This window comes from Podarcis filfolensis (assembly GCF_964270895.1).
Source record: "Podarcis filfolensis genome assembly, chromosome: 10".
Classification (NCBI taxonomy): domain Eukaryota; kingdom Metazoa; phylum Chordata; class Lepidosauria; order Squamata; family Lacertidae; genus Podarcis; species Podarcis filfolensis.
This window is the reverse complement of record NC_139612.1, coordinates 46,436,433-46,455,833: the sequence shown is the minus strand read 5'-3', so window position 1 is coordinate 46,455,833 and position 19,401 is coordinate 46,436,433. Positions and strand designations below refer to the sequence as shown.

The 19,401-nt window shown below is 42.8% G+C and overlaps 1 protein-coding gene across 1 annotated transcript; it reads right to left on the bottom strand.

Annotated features, from left to right (window-relative positions):
- Window positions 1-48: 48 nt before the first annotated feature.
- Window positions 49-19,090, bottom strand: DDX17 (DEAD-box helicase 17). The gene is made up of 13 exons (XM_083573936.1): window positions 18,113-19,090; window positions 15,485-15,623; window positions 13,252-13,351; window positions 12,236-12,369; window positions 11,131-11,196; window positions 10,835-10,976; window positions 9,823-9,983; window positions 9,568-9,740; window positions 8,510-8,620; window positions 7,899-7,960; window positions 7,521-7,580; window positions 3,483-3,719; window positions 49-2,747 (listed from the first exon to the last, which is right to left on the bottom strand). The coding sequence occupies exons 1-13, from the start codon at window positions 18,154-18,156 to the stop codon at window positions 2,233-2,235; spliced, it is 1,944 nt and encodes a 647-aa protein (XP_083430062.1). The 5' UTR covers window positions 18,157-19,090; the 3' UTR covers window positions 49-2,232.
- Window positions 19,091-19,401: the final 311 nt, after the last annotated feature.

Here is a 19,401-nt window from a genome sequence, read left to right as displayed (position 1 = left end):
AAAAAAAGCATATGATGTTCTACCTTTTAAATGAGAGAGAGCTCAATCTTTATTGACAAGTATTTTTATTCATACCTACAAAAGAAAACAAGATGGTATCAAAAGGACAATTTACAAACTAATAGTAACATAGCTTTTTAGTATGCTGTGCCTGAATACCACAGAGCTATGAATCCTTCCATTCAAGTCTTTGTTAATACAACAGGAATGTGTTCAAATACCAGTAAGGGTTGAAACAGAGCACTGATCCGACCCAAAAAGCCTCTAAAGTTTAGAGTTTAAATCTTTCAACTTAAAGCCCACAGAGTAATTTATTTGGAAGGGAAGATGCTGGACTGGCATTTCGACAGATGTTTACTGGAGAAAAAATGGACATCACCGCTTTGTCAACGGGGCTCTTTAGCTGGTAAGTGGAACCAAGCAGCACCAGAACATACCAGAGCATTCAATGGTTGTTAATATTCGGCATGAGCTAACAAGATATTCCATGATACGTTTCTAAAATGAACGTTCATTTCTGATCTTTTTAGCATTGAAGCTTACTACTAGACTTCTCGTTTCTCCAGTGTTACAATTACAGAAGTCAAATGAACCAAAAGCTATTTGAACTGGCAAATTTCCCTCTCACAGTCTGTGCCAACAACCTACCTGTATGTTGCGTGCAGACACACAATTTTTTATCGATCCCCGGGCTGTTCTCTACTGAGGAATACAAATGTAACGGCCCCTTTTTAAAAAATAAACGAGCCCCACACTGCAATAAAGTATCTGGGCTGTTGTACTTATTTGAACTATGCATTTCCCAAAACAGAAAACACTGTAGCACATACATTATGCCTCTCAATCAGTACAGTACACAAGTGATCTCCTGCCATGTTGTCTAAACATAGCCGGTGATGCACTAAAAAAGCCAACTACTTGTCAACCCTTCTGCTAATAGTCACAGGACATAAGCCTTAGTACTTGAAGAATTCTATCCCACTCTCCCCACTCACTAACCTACAGCCTTGCTCAGCCTGGGGAAAAAATCAACAAGATTGAATGGAATGGTTTACTAAAGTTCCATCCTTTCCTAAAATTTCCTAGAATGCTACCTACCTGTAAAAGCTGAGTGTAAAAGACAGTTGAAGAAACTCACTCAAAAAGCCAAGGAAAAGCCCTATTCAGATCAGGATGTGAATGCAGCTCCAAGACTTACTAGCCATCTCTTCCTCCTCCCCACTAAAGAGGGGGTTAGATTCCATTTGGCCTAAAGTAAATCTTCAAAATTTGAAACAGAAAAACTGAACCATTTTACACAGCACAGTGGGATCCTGAAATCTGCCCAATAAGAGATGTTATATTAAGGACATATACACCAAGTAAATGGTGACTTGCTTAATTTTCCTCAGTATTTTCTGTTGAAATGCGATTTGGAACTTGAGGTGGGGAGGCATAAGGTTTTATTATTATTGGGTGAAAAATCTAGCTGGTAGTAATTTGAGTACCACAGAGAAATCCAATTAACTTTTAAGAATGAAATGATTTAGTTATGAAAACAGGGGAGTACAGAAAAGAAATCTCTTTTTCTAACACACTTTCTTTAAATCCCTTACACAAAGACATCCAGGTGCTGCAAAAATGCTAGCCAAAATTAAATGTTTTTGTTTTTTCCTGTCTGTAAAGTGGAGAGGTTTGGAACAACTGTAAGACGAGTCAAAACAATTATTATATTTTCAAAATCCACCTATGTCAAATTCAAGGACTCGGGTTCAACTGTCCTTGTGGAAAGTCTCAATTTTAATAAGCAAAAATTATACCATCTCAAATACTCTGTTAAGGAGTATTACACAACATCTTTCTTGTGGTCTATGTGATGGATAAGTTGTTCCTCTCTGCAGCAAGTTTTCATACACAAGCCTCAGACACAATGACAACTGGGCTGGGACATATCTGCCTTGTAGGTGTTTTTTTGGAGGGGGGGGTGAGGAAAAAAAACATTTCAGGTTTCTTAACATGCAAGGCCAAAACATGTAAAGAGAAGTTAGTTTTCCAGTCAACTCTAATTTTAAAAACAAAATTGGAAATGTAGACCGGGGCCAATGTTTATGGACAGTATCTGATAGTGAACTCTACATCTAACCTGCATTAGGGGAAAACACCACAATGGGGATGGAAGGGTGGTGAGGGAAAGGGGAGAAGAGAAGGTTCTTATTTGCAAGTCTTGACTGGTCACCTATAAACCAAATGGTCTCACTTGCGTGCAGGGGGAGGGGGTGGTGGAGGTGGTGGATACTGGTAGTTGGCAGTCTGTCCCATATAGCCCATCACGTTAGTGCCTGGAGGCTGAGGAAACTGTTGCGACATGAGAGGCTGAGGCTGCTGGCCGGAACGGCCCATTCCTGCATACTGCTGCTGGCCTGTGCTCTGCGAGTTTCTCCCGGCATTGGCAGCATTTGCTCCACCATAGCCAGCGGCACCATATTCTGCCCCATAGCCACTTGCACCGTAAGCAGCAGCTCCATAGGCTCCCTGGGCATAGCCATACTGGCCCTGCTGCGACCCAAACGCAGAATTTGCACTCCCATATGCACCACCGTAGGCCTTGTTGGCTCCGTTTGCAAAGCTCTCTCCGCGTTCACGGTCTCGGAAGCTGCCCGAGTCTCTCCGGCCATCTTTAACACCCCGGAGCCGCCGTTCACACTCCTCCTGGTACATCAGATTGGGATTGTTGGAGGTGTTGCTGGTACGGTAACGAGAGCGGCCGCCTGGTGGTACAGATGAATGAATATGGTGTCAAGCTCACTTAAATGCCCTCTAGATCAGGGGTAGGCAACCTAAGGACCGTGGGCCGGATGTGGCCCAATCGCTTTCTCAATCCGGCCCACGGACGGTCCGGGAATCAGCGTGTTTTTACATGAGTAGAATGTGTGCTTTTATTTAAAATGCATCTCTGGGTTATTTGTGGAGCCTGCCTGGTGTATTTGCATGAGTAGAATGTGTGCTTTTATTTAAAATGCATCCCTGGGTAATTTGTGGGGCACAGGAATTTGTTCATTTTTCCCTCCAAAACATAGTCCGGCCCACCAATGGTCTGAGGGATGGTGGACCGGCCCACGGCTGAAAAAGGTTGCTGACCCCTGCTCTAGATCAACTGAGCTTACACTATACACTTAACCTTATGCAGGAGTTTTTGCATTTGCATGTAGGGGCTATGCCACACTTTCCCGCTCGCCTCACACTGACCGTGCATTGAGTGTGGTTGTCTGCCAGGATTCCCCTATGAGGCAATTGGTTGCTCATGCACAGTGGCTCCTTGCAGATAACCACATCTTGGGAGGTCAGAGCTAGCACAGCAGTGTGATGCCAGGCACAGGGCAGTAGACAAGGCACTGGGTACAGTGCTTGGTAGCATTCTGTTAAATGTAGCTGGCAAGCTAAAGGCAACCAATATGGAAACTATAAAAAACAAAACACACACATGGTAGAAAGAAGCCTCTTACCTCCTCCTCCACCACCACCTCTATGGTCCACAAGCTGCATCAGTTTGGGATTGATAGCCTGATTGGCTTCCTCTAGGACTTTTATTAGCTCTCTAGCCTGCTTCAAATTCCCTGGTGTGAAGAATGTATAGGCAGTGCCTTTGTTGGTGCTACGGGCAGTACGGCCGATTCTGTGCACGTAATCCTCCGAGCTGTTTGGATAGTCGTAGTTTATCACAAACTTTACGTCTTCCACATCTTTGTGAAGCAACCAAAGCACAGTGAGGGGTTGAGGACAGGATATGGTGGAAGGATGTGCCAACAGAAGGTGGGGAGCACAAATGCAGGTGACAGTAACAAGAAAAAAGAAAAAAGTTAATAGTTGTAAAGAATAAAGACAGTACAGACTCTTCCCAACAGAGCGAAAGGCTAAATGGAGAGATATGCCCATGGACATAAATAATTTATTTTCAGAAAGTCAAGTCAAAGCAGTTCATTCTTCCGTTAAAATTCATCCATCCTTTGCTGCATGCATGCTATGAACACACACACAAATAATATTAATCTCCAAACATTTCATTTGTGGAATTCAGGCAACTTTACACCAGCATGTCATCAAACAAATGTGCCATTCTTTTTATGGACACAGCAACCGGACTGGATGTAGGAGAGAACTGCCACATGCCTTTAACTCTGTTAGGAGAAGTCTACAAAGTCCAGCAACACTGAAACCACTTACCTTCCAATCGTTACAAAAATGGGGGGGAAATGCTTTCCCCCCAAAAATGATAGCTTAGATATTTTATTCCCCCTCTTCCTGGTATCTATAAATTACCCCAGTTCTAAATTTGAAGTACAGTTTGGCCAATGGACATTCTGATCATTTTAATTCTCCTTTAAAAAGGTATATCACACTAACATTTGATATCACCAAGACTATCTTGGTGAGATTTCTAGCATAAACTGCTTGCAGCTAACTTGAACAATGGGAATAACCCAATATTTAAACATTCAAAACCTTTGAGGAAACATTTTAAAGTTCACAGGTGCAAAAGGCAGAAAATAAGTAAATGTTAGTGTAATGCTTTGAAAAAAATTGCAATACATTTTAAACAGCAATTTTACATTAAAATTTAACAGCTCTTACAAAAAAAATCTGCATTTTACAGAGAATATTCAGATTATATCCAAGATAAAACACAGATTGACTTTTCTCGTAAAAATTAGAAACATTCCCTGTTTTGTTACCAGACCGATGCACACTCCCTCCTCCTGTGGGAAATCGCTGCAGACGATCCCGTCTCTTTGCCTTTTATTTTTGGCGGCCTCCTTTCGAAAACTCCGCCCTCTGACACGGGACCACTGGAGCGCGGGGAGCATGCATCAAGGGTCCATGGCAGCGAGAAGTCCCCACACACGCTCGCTCTGTGAACTGGCATGGATGCTTCTCTGTAGCCCCATTTGGCTGTCAAGCGCCTGAGAACCTGGGTTCACGTAAAGGTTTCAGGTCCTCCAACGCTTGTTGTCCCCTCACAGGGCTTAAAGGGGGCAACTGTCAAAAATGCAGATGCTAAAAATTACATCCAAAAGGTCAGGCTGCATCTATTGCCCAGACTGCATCAATTTCAAATAAAGGGATGGGGAGAGGGGCAAAAATAAAAGTGGGTTGTAGTGGTGGCAAAGGGGTATTACGTCTGTTTCTTATTACACCAAGGGGGGGCTCCTCAATCTTTCCAGACTCCAAAGTCCTGAATCACACCAAAAAGTGAGAAGGCAAGATTTCACAGGGGGCAGCGCGAGTCTCCAGCTAGGGTCCTTGGTGCAAAGATCTCAAAGGGCAAGAGTTGGGTAAGGGCAGGGTAACACACCAAGTAGTGCATTCACATCTTCATAGCTAGGATTTAACTGGAGTCTGACAAACAGCAGGCTATGGGACCTCAGCCAATCCCATTCTGTACATCCATTAGTTAGGTAGCCATAATGAATACCAGGAAGCATATCCTTCTTAGAAAGCACAGAGACTGCCAGTTAACAATGAAGGTCTCAATGACTGGATTTTGGTGGAAATCCATGGAAGGGCAACAAGGAAGAGAAAAGAGGTGGGGTCAATTTCTACCTTAAAAAGGTGTGTATCAGATCCACATTATCTGAGTGGGGGAGGGGAGGTAACATGCAGTAAAATGATTTCTTACTATTCTATCTTGCACTGATGTAAAATTGTGCTCATCACAGTATTTCTTCCAAGGAATTATAGAGATTCCGTTCTTGATCATTCTAGAAAGGAATATGGCTACCTGGGGATGCATTCACACTGAGATGCCCCCGGAAAATGACTGGGCATTTAATTGGGAGGGGCAGAAACTAGCAAACACGCTTCATCTAGAGAGCTGCTTCGACCACCAATGTAGATATGTCCCCAGACCTGCACTGAGTGATCGGCAGCTGATAAAGTTTCTGTTAAAGAAAACAAACAAAAAGAAATTTAATGATTTGACTTTAACAGAGTGAAGTGTTTAATGAAAAACAGTGCAGAGGGAAGTCTTCTCTCCTGGGGGTTATTCATAAAGAAGCCATTATGGGGGACTCAACTTACCTGGAAGGAGTTTTCTGAGACCAATGTTCCTTTGAGTAGAAGGAAAAACCCTGGTGACTCAGCCAAAAAGTGCGCGCCCCTGTTCTATGTTTTAGGTAGAAGCCTTCACTTTCCAGGAACTTGGAGGAATTCGTCCAGAGGTTTGCCAGCTACGTATTATTAAGCAGCAAACTCTGGGCCCCAAAACAAGCCAAGATGTTCTTTAGTAACAAGAAACAGACTCTGGTACCTTTTCCCCCCAGCCTCGGTGAAGTGGAGAAGGCAGAACGGGGAGACTGTTTTCCTTAAATAGTATCCAAATGAGTTGTTTTGGGGAAATATATATATATGAGAAGGGCTGATTTTAAGTGTCTAGGCAAGATGCACAAAGAAGCTACCAGCACACAGCAAGCTTGTTTAAAAACCACTGCCAAAAAAATCTGGCCTCACCCCTTCTCCTAACAGGCCCAAGTTCTACCTGCACAGGTCCAGACATGACCCCAGAGGACAGAGACTGAAATCCATATGAACACCTCTAGAGAAGTGTTTCCAATTTAGGGGATGGCATGTGAGAAGGAAGGTTATGTGATTAAAGGCTACCAACTTTTTTAGTATGTTTATCACATTTGGGAACTAAGCATTTCAAGTGACAAAATTCTCTGTTTAAACAAAGTCACTCTGAACAACCTGAGGGATTGTTTTCATTGATTGGGTACAAGATCTGCCACTGTGGGCCAGTCCACCAAATTCAACACTAACAGCTCCCAGGAGCGGCCTCTTCCAGATTTCCAAAATATCTACAATATGGAGAATCTGACATTTCTGGCCAATTGAGATGCAGAGCTTGATCACAATACAGATATTAAAGCGGGACTGTTTACCCAATCATCCGGAAGCAGCCATTTTTACAGCACTGAAGAAAACTGAGATACATCACACTACAAGAAACCCCTTGTAGCTTTTACTATATAACCTCAGCAATCCAGTCTAGGTGGGAAAATGAGGGATAATGCTTGTGTGTTAAAATACAAGTTATGTTCATGTATGTGAAACAGTGCTCCATAGTAGTGGTGAGTCTCTAAGGTGCAATTACATTAGTAATGCATCTGGACAGAGAGGGATTTTTAAAAAGATGTTTGCTCTACCGTCTGGTAATTCTGAACAACTTAGTGGGTGCAGTCCAATCCTAGTCATCCAGCAACAAAGCTGAAGCTGGAAATGAGAGGGTGTGTGGAACAATTGGGCTTGAGTAATTGGACGTCTCTTCTCCCCACTGGCGATCGATTAGTCATGCCTAGGCCTTGCTGCAGACCAAAGCCTGTTGTTAGGAGCAGGAAGAGATTTTGAATATGAAAGAAAAAAAAAGATCAATGTTAAAAAAGGCATTTCACATGTGGGGGAAAGTCACGCTTTAAAATTCTTTGGAATAAGTTTCAAATCTAAAGAAACGACCTGAGAAGCAGGCAGAGAAGCCCATGTGTACAAACCTAGCCCACGAGATGCAACATCCGTAGCAATGAGGATAGGAGCCTTTCCAGAACGGAACTCTGAAAGGAAAAAAGCCACAAGTCACAAAAACCACACATAATAAAGAGATCTTTCTTTCTCATGGTTCCAGAATTAGACTTGAAACCTTTACACCGACTCACACTAGGACTGCATGCACTTAATTTTCTGTTTTGTTGCATTTCAATTAGGAAAGCATGTAAAAATGCAAACTCAATACTGAAATCAACAAATAGCTAAAAATAAGCATGTTCAGCATATAGATGAGATCAATAAGCTTATGATTTTGTATTGTATATCACTTATGCGCAAAATCAAATATTATCTGGGAAGCCAGGAAAGCTTTTCCTGCTACTCACCATTAAGCACCCAATCTCGTTCTGGTTGACTCTTGTCTCCATGAATACACATAGCTGGCCATCTACAAAGACAAAAGGTTTTCAACAGTTTTAAGCTGCCACATGCACCTCTGGGGGACAATGTGCCCCTACAAAAGCTAGAGACTGCACCAGCGAATGTTCCAAGTGAGGGTGGCAACAATATACATTAGGGAACAACAGCATGTTCTTCAATATTATTTTACTTGCATCACTCAATTACTGTGTGTGTATTTCCAAACGAAGAAGCTAATTGTCATACTTAAAGTGCTAGTGGTTAATTACTATCTCATTGCCTGGAGCTGCCTCAACAACCTACCTATCCCCTCAGATTCTGGAAGAGTAGTTTCCCCTTTTTATCTTATTGACAATTGTTTTGATGAACATCTTTAAAACATGTACACTGGATTCACAAATACAGTACTACATCCATTAAGTTTCCAAGTAGGCAGCCACATCATTCCTTCTGCAACCTGGATTTCATTGCAAGCTAAACATAGGAGCATCTTTGCAGCAACAAAATTAAGCCCTATGCATCTTTAAAGCTTTTCATCTGCAACATTATCAGTTCAAAGAAAGAGCAGAAGGCCTACCCATCTCTACGCATCCTTCGAGTTAGGTCATCACAACGTCTTTTTGTCTCCACAAATATAATTGTCTTATTCTCTTTTTCAGCCATGATTTCTTCCATCAGTTGGATTAGTCTTCGAATAAAAACACACACAACAAATTATAAACATAAAATAAGCTAATTTCATATCATTATTTGAGGCAAGTCATTTACAGCAATATTCAATCCACTCAAAATTAATTATACACAGCATTTACCGTATTTTTCGCCCTATAGGACGCACCGTCCCATAAGGAGCACCTAGTTTTTGGGGGGGGAATAAAGGGGAAAAAATATTTCCCCCCCCCAGGCACGGGGCTGGGGCGGGGGAGGCCCGAGCTTCCCCCGACCCCAGCCCCCAAACAGGCAGCTCTCTGCAAGCCGTGGGAGCCCAGCGCTGGCTCCCGCTGCTTGCGGAGAGGTCCGCAAAGCCTGGGCGCGCTGATCTCAGCGCGCGCAGGCTTCGGCATGCTGGCAACTCTCCGCAAGCAGCGGGAGGGCTCCCGCTGCTTGCGGAGAGGTCCGCGAAGCCTGGGTGCGCAGGCTTCGGCATGCTGGCAACTCTCCGCAAGCAGCGGGAGCGCTCCCGCTGCTTGCGGAGAGGTCCGCGAAGCCTGGAGAGCGAGAGGGGTCGGTGCCTACCGACCCCTCTCGCTCTCCAGGCTTCAGCGAAAGCCTGCATTCGCCCCATAGGACGCACACACATTTCCCCTTCATCCGCGTCCCATAGGGCGAAAAATACGGTAAATGACAAGTAAAGACTCGCTTAGCTCAGTGGGTGTTTTATGGATAAAGTAATGAACTATAGGTTTTTGGCCTTAATCACATGAACTATCATAACAAGGAGCACTGTTTTAACTGCTCTGAAAGTCCAAGATACAAAAGGCAGGATAAAAACAAATAAAAATCATTAAATAGTTACACGTCCGGGGTCTGCCTGAATAACTAATTGCCATAGGCATACTTAAATAATGCTACTTTAAAGGGGAGAGGGGAAGTCTAATTTACAAGAAAATGTAGGAACTACAGCAGGATCCATACTTATGATCTTTTTCGCTCTCCATGCACACGTCCACTATTTGCAGGATATTATGATTGGCACTCAGCTCCAGGTTGCCCACATTGATCTGGACATAGTCATGCAAGAAATCCTCAGCAAGCTGGCGCACCTCCTTTGGCCAAGTGGCACTCCACATTAGAGTTTGCCTGTCAGGCTGAAAGAATATATGTTAAGCTGGGTGGTATTCTTTAAAGGGGGGGATTTAAGGAAAGCTAATACAGTGAAGGTTTACATACCCGTATCTGATCAACAATTTTACGAATCTGAGGTTCAAAACCCATATCCAGCATTCTGTCAGCTTCATCTAGCACAAGGTATGTACATCGGCGGAGATTAGTTTTCCCTGCTTCCAAGAAATCAATTAGACGTCCGGGTGTAGCAATGCAAATTTCAACACCTTCAGGGAATGAAGTTGGGGTAGGAATGAAAGTTAGCATAAAAGGAACTTAATATTAACCAAGGATTCAAATACTGAATTCAAAGATACAACGGTTAAGTACACAGCCAACACTTTTCTGTGCATCAAGTTGAAGCCCTTTTAGCCTAGGATTCTTAAAGAAGTTTAGATAGAGATACTGCATACATTAAATTTGCAATCAACATTCTTAGCCAACAGTCTACATACAGTCTATGCATACAACTCTTTGTTTTTTTAATGAAGGCAGACAGAAATCTTCCAATTCAGGTCAATATTTAAAAGACTGCATGGTAAAGAAAAGCCTCACTAGTACAGCTCACAAGCTGTTCATGTAAGATTTATCCTAAGGCTTCAAATTTCTACTTTCTCAGCCTTTATAAATATTTCAGTTGATTTTTTAAATACAGTAAGCCCACAACTTAAGCAGGGGTTATGTTCCGGGGACCAGGCCTAAAGCCAAAATCACTTATCATCAAAACACATTGCGGTCAATGGTGGTCTTTTTTCCAGGACGCCCACCCCATTTCCATTTAGTTTTTCTTTTTTTGTCAAGCACATAAAGCTGAATGCGCACAAGTTAAATGTATGTAAGTTGCACACTTACTGTAACAAATTTAGTAAAGAAGAAACGGAGGAAATAAAGTGAAGGGGGGGGACCCATCAACTTTCATTAAAAGTACATTCACCTATGAGACAGCCAACATAATTTAAGTATATTAATTGAAATATGCTACCAAGAAGGTATCCATACAAAGTTTTAATCACATATTGAGGTTGCACAATTATTATGTTACAACCATCCTGCGCGAAACGAGCCCACTGTTAATTACCTCTCTCCAAGTCTCTGATTTGAGGACCTTTGGGTGCTCCTCCGTATATACAGGTACTCTTCAACCTTGAACATTTACCATAATCATCGGCTACCTGTTGGACTTGCTGGGCCAGCTCTCGGGTAGGAGCTAAAACCAAGCACTGCAAAAGAAGGCATCAAAGAATACTGTGAGACTTTAGGTAAACTATGTTTAAACATCAGAGGCAAAGCTCACAGCTCTCTTTGATTTACTGAAATGTAGTATGATAAAGCATAAAATGTATGTAAAAAAAGCATTTAAAAATATTTACTCACAATTGGACCATCCCCTCTTTCCAAGTATGGCTGGTGGTTGATATGAACAATTGCAGGCAGCAAGTACTGAAACAGGGATAAATCAAGATATTATGGGACATGAAAATGAAAGTCACTTCTCAAATCTTACCTATATACTGCTTAAAGACACAAAGTGGATATACCAGCTGTCCAATTCACAAATGCATTTTAAGTTAAAATGAGATTTACAGCTTTCACCTCTTCATGTATCTGAGAACAGCCAACCTGGAGGTGAAAGGGGCAGTACACCAATACTGCAATGTTGTCAACATGGTTCCCATAATCATCAGGCATGCACGGGTGCTGTACTCTCAAGTTTTAGTCACTGAACCAAGTGAAGAGGCAAGGATCAGCAACATTAGATGCTTCTGCCAGTAAGACAGTAATCATAGAAAGCCAAATACAGAAAGCTGAAAGTGCTCCATCAGCTAAGCAAAGGATGCTTAGCATAAGCTACAGCACAATGAATAAAAGGCTCATGAGCTATGACAATATTCCCCTCAGTGTGATGCTACTCAACATTACACGGCTGACTTCTTACAACCCCTCCAAGAACATACACCACAAAAGCCTAAATCTACTTACATGACATCAGCTTCAATTAACAACAATGGACCATGCCCAAATAAGCATTTAGTATTGCTGTTTTAGACTGATAATTTCCAGATAAGTGCAGAGAGTATTATGTTAAGTCTCAAAGGACAAAGTGAGACTTGCATTGAAGGGGGTTGGACTAGATGATCCACAGACTCCCTTACAACTCTATGATACTTCTGAGCAAACATGCACAGGCTCAGGTGTCATGATATAAAATGTGAAAAAGTTAACCAAATATCACACCTTTACCTTGTCCTTGCTTAATTTTAGATATCTATCTATCTTTACAACATGTTCAGTTTACTATAAAAGGAAAAATATGCCCAAATTCTGCACTTAGCCTTGGTGTACTGCAGAAGTAACAGGAGAGGAGCAGCTTTGTTCTATTCTTTTCACATGAATGCATAATGTCACTGTGATTGAAAGTGATTTCCTCCCAAGGAATTTGGAGACAAAAATAATTCAACAAAAACTAAAAAATACATACTGCCAATGTCTTTCCAGAGCCAGTCTGTGCAATGCCCACCATATCATGACCACTAAGGGCCAATGGAAAGCCCTGGCACTGAATTGGAGTTGGTTCTGTAAAATGCTGGTCAATCAAGACATCCATTACATACTCTGAAAGTTAAAAACATAGATATAATCATACATTAAAAATAGCACAGCATATATTCTGCATGAATTAAATTTTCACAGAGTGCAGTTTAACCAATGCTACATGTTAGTATCACATTCTGGGGCCAAGTACTGAAGATTTATTGATTTTTATACTACCTTTCAGGGCTAAGGTAGTACCCAACTTAAAAATTATTTAAATAAAAGGTTGTCAGATACAAATTTCACAATAAAAGTACCAAAAGCAATTCATTTAGAAATAGAACTGATTGTTAAAATTACAACTAAGAACATAGAACAGCATCGTTATCACTTAAAAGCAGATTTAAAGGACCAAGTCTTGAGAGGCTGCTTAAAACCAGTCAAAAAGGGACCCAGATTTAGTTTCCTGGGAAAGACTTCAATAACAACAATGTGTATGCCAATGGATATTTTTTTTGGGGGGGGAGGTGCCAAACTGGGTCTTAGACCTGAGTGAAATAAAGCTTAGTTTCGCCCCTGAGCACTGGGAATCAATGCAACTGGTAAAGAATCAGTGTTATATGCTCATATCGCTTTCCCCCCGAAGCCACTGAAGCTTCTGAACTGTTTCAAAGGTAGTCCCAGAAAGAGTGCACGACAGTAATTTAGTCTTGAGGTAATCAGCTAATCAATGACTATGGCAAATAGGGGTGCAGCTAGCAAATGGCGAATCAGCTAGTTGTCTGGAAGAAACTCCAAGTTGTATACGTGGTCATTCAACCTCACCCAACACATCCAGTTCAGCAGATTTCCCACCCTCAGTATTTCTGTCAATGAGCTTTCAGATTCTTCACCCGCTTTCATCCCAAAACTGATGTCATCCAAGATCTCCCATTAGTCACAGCTGCAAAGCAGAATACTTACGTGGAAAGTTACACTGGTGGAAGGCAAACACAGGCTTGGGGCAAACATCTGATCCTCTAACTGTAATCTCTTTCTTTCTTCTTAGCTCATCAACCTCATACTGTTTAGAGTAAAAAAAATGCACATAAACCTTGTGAAAATAAATTTTTATATAACCTTCCATTGTATGAAAAACATTATTGGCTGTCATGAAGAAGATAATCCCTTCATTTCTATCAGTGCATCATCATCCATTTGCACTTAAAGTAAAATGCTCTGTAGCTTTAGCTTTATGTTCCAACAATCCTACCTGATAGACAACGCATCTTTTAACATCTGAAAGGCGGAATAAGAATTTTTTTTATAAAATATTTCTCTCCATATTAGTTCCATTATCAAGAAAATATTGAAAGTATAGCTAAGTAGGTACTAGAATTCATGTCCAAAACTGCATCCACCTCAGGGGATCACAAATCCCATGTAGTAAAAGCAGTAACACACAAACCACCAAAAAACCTCTAGAGCTGCATTCCTGAATACATTTATCAGGAAGCAAATCCCACTGAATTCACCATCCAGAGTCTTATAGCAACAGAGCTTTCTCAGGTGAATTCTTTGCCCAAACTGCAAGATGTTCAATATGCTACTAATCCAAAAATGAAACACTAGTAAGTCACATATAACTCCTCATCTGCATCAATATTTCAATTTAGGTTAGATAAAGAATCTAGCAAGTTATTTTCCCCACTTGCTTTGCATCTGATTGATAGTTTCCTTTAAAATGCTTTATTTGCATACTGGTTAACTTGAAGAGTTGTGAATAATTTCAACGAGCACTTGAGAAACTTAATTTCAGAACATTTCCAAGTGATTTTCTTCCAAGGTGACTTGCATATTAAAAATTAAGACATACACAGTATCAACAAAAAATAGTCAATCTGAGCGCATCCAATTCATAATACATAACTGTAATTCCACAGAACCAGCATCTGACAGAGAACAAGTAAAGAAGAAAAAGGTTTCCTACCCAAAAGGGCACTGCCTATGTAAAACTGACCTTTAATAACTAAGTCTTCAGGGCCTACAAAGATTGGAGCACAACAGTCTTCTGTGCTTGGATTGAAACAAGCCAGAAAAATTGATATGCACTTAACACTTGAAACCAAATTTATTACAGAAGTTCATTTTTAACAAAATACACTGCAACTAAAAAAACATCCAGGCCACAGTTTTAAGGTGAAATCACCTATATAAACATATATAACAAGTTAGACTTGCATAGGCAAAACTGGCACCCAGGTAATTACGAAGGGCAGATATTATAAAATAGATGTTTGTTCTCGCTAACATTTAGGCCATTTGATATGCTACAAATTACTAACTTAAGTATGTCTGGGCAAGTAGCTTAAAATACTTTTGTAGGCTTTTTTACAAGCCTTGTGTAATCACAGAAATGATAGATTATAAGTACCGTATTCTTCGCCCCATAGGACGCACTTTTTCCCCTCCAAAAATGAAGGGGAAATGTGTGTGCGTCCTATGGGGCGAATGCAGGCTTTCGCTGAAGCCTGGAGAGCGAGAGGGGTCGGTGCGCACGCTGGGCTCCCGTGCCTTGCGGAGAGTTGCCTGCATGCCGAAGGCTGGGCGCGCTGAGTTCAGGGCGCTCAGACTTCGCGCGGCTCTCCACAAGGCCCAGGGACTTGGACCTGGGCTCCGGCACCTTGCGGAGAGTTGCCTGCATGCCGAAGGCTGGGCGCGCGGCTCTCCGCAAGGCGCAGGAGCCTGGCGCTGGGCTCCCGCGGCTTGTGGAGAGTTGCCTGTATGCCGAAGGCTGGGCGCGCTGAGCTCAGCGCACCCAGGCTTCACGCAGCTCTCCGCAAGGCGCGGGAGCCCGTCACCGGGCTCCCACAGCTTGCGGAGAGTTGCCTGTTCTGGGGGTTGGGGAAGCTCGGGCTTCCCCCGCCCCAGCCCCGCGCCTGGGGGGGAAATAATTTTTTCCCCCTTTATTTCCCCCCCAAAAAACTAGGTGCGCCTTATGGGACGGTGCGTTCTATAGGGCGAAAAATTTGGTAACTTTATAAATTGCAGTAAGTGAATGAAAAGATTACCACTGCAATGTGCAGGCTGACAAAGCTATTGACCGAAATAATTCTAGTTATTTTCATATCTGCGTTAGCACTCTATATGGGAAGCATTAAAGCTGGGAAAGTTTCCAAGTATACCAAGCACGAAAGGAAGAACAAATGAAACTTACTGGAGTGAGTCTGGCCACTTCTGGGTGTTCAGCATAGAAATTTTTTTCAAACTTAGGCAATTCATTCAAGTCCCATTTCTTCTTACGGAGACGTTCACCCGGGTTTCCAAATTTTTTAGGAGGAAGTGGACCGCCAAACCTGGAGAGGAGGGGGATTCCAGTTGAAGTTATTTTTCAAAGTATTTGACAAACATATGCTTGCGTCTTTATTATTAAGCTAAGAAAACATTTCTGTAATGGGGAAAAGTGTCACCTATTTCATCTTATTGATGCCACTACCAAGAAGGCCCTCTGCCTGGTTCCCTGTAATCTGAATCTCAGTGAAGTTATATTAAAGCAACATTTCCCCCCTCTGACTATTTGCTATACTATATCCTTAACCAACTAATAAACAAAATGATACCTTGGGGCAATAGAAGTATTGTTGCTTATCAATAACATAACAACAACAGTTCAGCTTCTGGAAACACTGAAGACAGCAAGAATTAATAAAATGTTTATTCCAGGGATTGTCTTTATTCTGAATGGCGACCCCTGGCTTATTCTATGTGATTTGTTTACTGTTGCAGGAAAGCAGCAAAAAATATTCCAAGCAACTACTTTAATCTAAATGTTTTAGAAAGTATTATCAGCAAACACTGAAAAATTCTAAACATACCTTTAAATATTTTTGCAAGTTTTTTTAACTTTACTTTCTAACAAAACAGAGCATAACTTTGAAAGATCAAATTCCACACATGAAAACACAATGAAAAACAAGGTAACTTTATAATCAAACCATTTTATGCACAATTTAGCAACAAGCTATGGGAAACATGCATATGTACAAGGATACAGTTTTAACTGCAACAGTTCATTTATGACACTAACAGTGCAACTCTAAGCACATTTACACATAAACTACAGTGGTACCTCGCAAGACGAAATTAATTCGTTCTGCGAGTTTTTTCGTCTTGCGAATTTTTCGTCTTGCGAAGCACGGATTCCCTGGGTATTAACGGTTTTAAGAAAAAGGAAACAAACTCGCAAGACGTTTTCGTCTTGCGAAGCAAGCCCATAGGGAAATTCATCTTGCGAAGCAACTCAAAAAACGAAAAACTCTTTCGTCTTGCGAGTTTTTCGTCTTACGAGGCATTCGTCTTGCGAGGTACCACTGTAGTCCTAGCGAGTTCAGGGAAGTTTACTCCAAAGTGTGCAAAGGTTTGCAACCAATACTTTTATGAGAGTAAATCTAACTGAACAAATCTTACTTTTAAGCACATATGGACTGTGCTGTAGGCTGCCTAAAGCTAGCCTATCAGCTGTATGAGCAATGGAACGCTCAAAAATTACTTTATTCCAGATTTTCTCACTTACTGGGAAGTAAGTCCTATTTAACATAGTGGGCCTTACTTCTGAGTAAACAGGATTAGGATTGCAAAGCCAGGGTGCTTCCAGGCAGAGGTGTTTGAATGCTGATCCAAAGCATATTTACTTGCAAGTTGTCTCCTTGATTTGAACAGGGCTTATAACAAGTAAATGTGCTTGGGACCACGGCATATGCTCCTCAAGTAACAACATTAAGAAAATGATACTGATAATGATACATATAGTATCTGTTTATGCACTCTATAATTAGGCTCGCGCTTAAATATCCCAAGTAAGAACATGACAAGGCACTGAACAGCAGCATTATACAGTCAAGGAAATTCTCACAACTGAGCTAAAATGAGCTTAGGTTGCAATCATATTATTATAGAGTACCCTGTCAGATTTGAACAAATTCACCCTGGGGTAAGGATTGCACTATGCCTCTGCAGCTGTACTTTAGAATTTACAATGCTTTATTACCACTGTAAAAGTGACACTGACAGTCAGAGGAAATACTGTGTCCCACCTTAACCCAGAGGAAGAGGAGGAACGCAATGTTGGGGATCAAATAAACTGATCAACAAGTATAAAATCTGCGAGAGTTGGGGCCGGTGCAAGATGTGTTCAGAGGCCTGCTGCCCTCCGATCAGTTAAGGGAAGAGAAGAGGAACACAAACGAACTTTGTCCAGAGAGCCTCTAGTTCCCGCCTCCTAAGGCCTCGCATTTCCTACCCCAGATCTCCACCCCTCATGGGCCCACATTAAGCACCGCCCTGTCCCCACCTTGGACTCCATATTGCAACGCCATTTTCCATCCGCTTAGCTACATTCAGCAACCATATTGCAACCTTTAATTCCTGGCAAGAGAGAAGCCAGTAGTAGGTGAAGCTTTCCTCCCCCCCCCCGTTGCGGTGGTGCAGAAAGCTTCACCTGTTGTATTACAGGTGCAACTGTGTGAAAAACCAGTAAGCTTTGCTAAAAAAAACACACACGTATGTATGTATGTATTCCCCGAAGAAGCGTGTTCATGAAATCCTCTAGCTCGCTTCCCCAGCCGCAGGGGCCGAGGACCCTCCGGCCTCTCTCCTCTCCTGGCGGGTCTCCTGTGCGGCAGCGACGAGGCAGGCAGAGGCCCAGCAGGGAAGGAGAATTTCCCAGCGCAGGAGCATCGCCACAAGGAAACGGCTCCTGGCGGCTTTCTGTCTGCCTGTCGCGAAGCCCAGTAGACTGGGGTTCCCCGGAGGAGGCCGCCCCGCTCCCTTCCCCGGCCTCCCTTACCCGCCGCGGTCGCGGTCTCGGCCTCGGTCTCCAAAGCCTCGCATCCTCACAGGCCGAAGGAGTCCTCTGGCGCCAGGCTACGTGGGCGAGCAAAGCGACGACCGGAGTCCCGGCGCTGAGAAGACCCGAGCGCGGTTGTTATTGTCCTGCTGTATCCCTTCTTTCTCCCGCTAGGGCTCGATTCCCGCAGGCTCCAGGCAGGCCGAATGGAAGCAGGAACCGCTCGGCGCGAAAGACGACGCCGTCTTTCTTCTCCGACCTCCCGACACAAAATGGCCGCCGCCAACCTAGCTTGCCGCCTCTTACGTTGTCGGTCTGGCCGACTGTTGCGTAGACTACGGCCCTGAATAGCCGGGTGGAACAGAGAGGGAACGGGCGCCTGCGCTTATTCTCGAAAAACGCAACGTAAAGGGCAGGTTTTACGGATCCTGCTACCGTGCGCGGTACACAAAATACGTAGGCATAGCCCGCATTCGTTTAGCTCCTTGCGTCGGGGAGCCAACTTCTGCCCATTCTTGAAAGTCATCTGCGCAAAGATCCTGTCCTACGAGCCTAAAGAAAGCTCTAATAGAGGTAATATAAAACTGCCTCCGTAATTTACGTAACTGGTGCCAGTGCTGCTACATTGCGGGACTGTATGTGAGGAAGCTACGTACCCATCTTTCGTAGAAACTACTGGGATATAGCAGAGCTACGCACACTCTGTAACGTGTAGGCTTCAGAGAATATCGCCTACCGGCTATACAGAGGAAGCGAACCGCGCTTGTGAGACAATGAACTTCGTATGCCGCAACACGGATCCGGTTTTGACAGCAACTTTCGCTCCTAAATGCTCCAAGACGCGGATTGCTCTCTGAAATTTCAGTTCGCTTCGCTGCTAGGAACCTATTACTACACTACACGCCACGCCAATGTACACGAGCAGTGCGAGATTGCCGGGGTTGCAGGCGGGCCTTAACCCAGGGCTTCAGTTTTGTTTTGTTACTGGAATTAGTATTTACTTTTTTTTGGCTTGTGCACCACTTTGAGGTCCTCAGGGCTGTGAAGCAGTTTATAAACTTGTAAGCAACCGAAATACAGGGACTTTTGAGACCAGGGACTTTTGTAAGCGCCTTTGTGTCTAAAAGAGCAGATTTATAAAAACATTTTTAAATGGTCTGCAGAATCAGACAAAATGTCCACTAGTGTAGCATTCTGTTCTCACAGGATATAGCAAGATGCCATAGGAGTAGTTATAATAATTATTTTATTATTTCTACCCCACCCACTCTGGGCGGCTTCCAGCACAT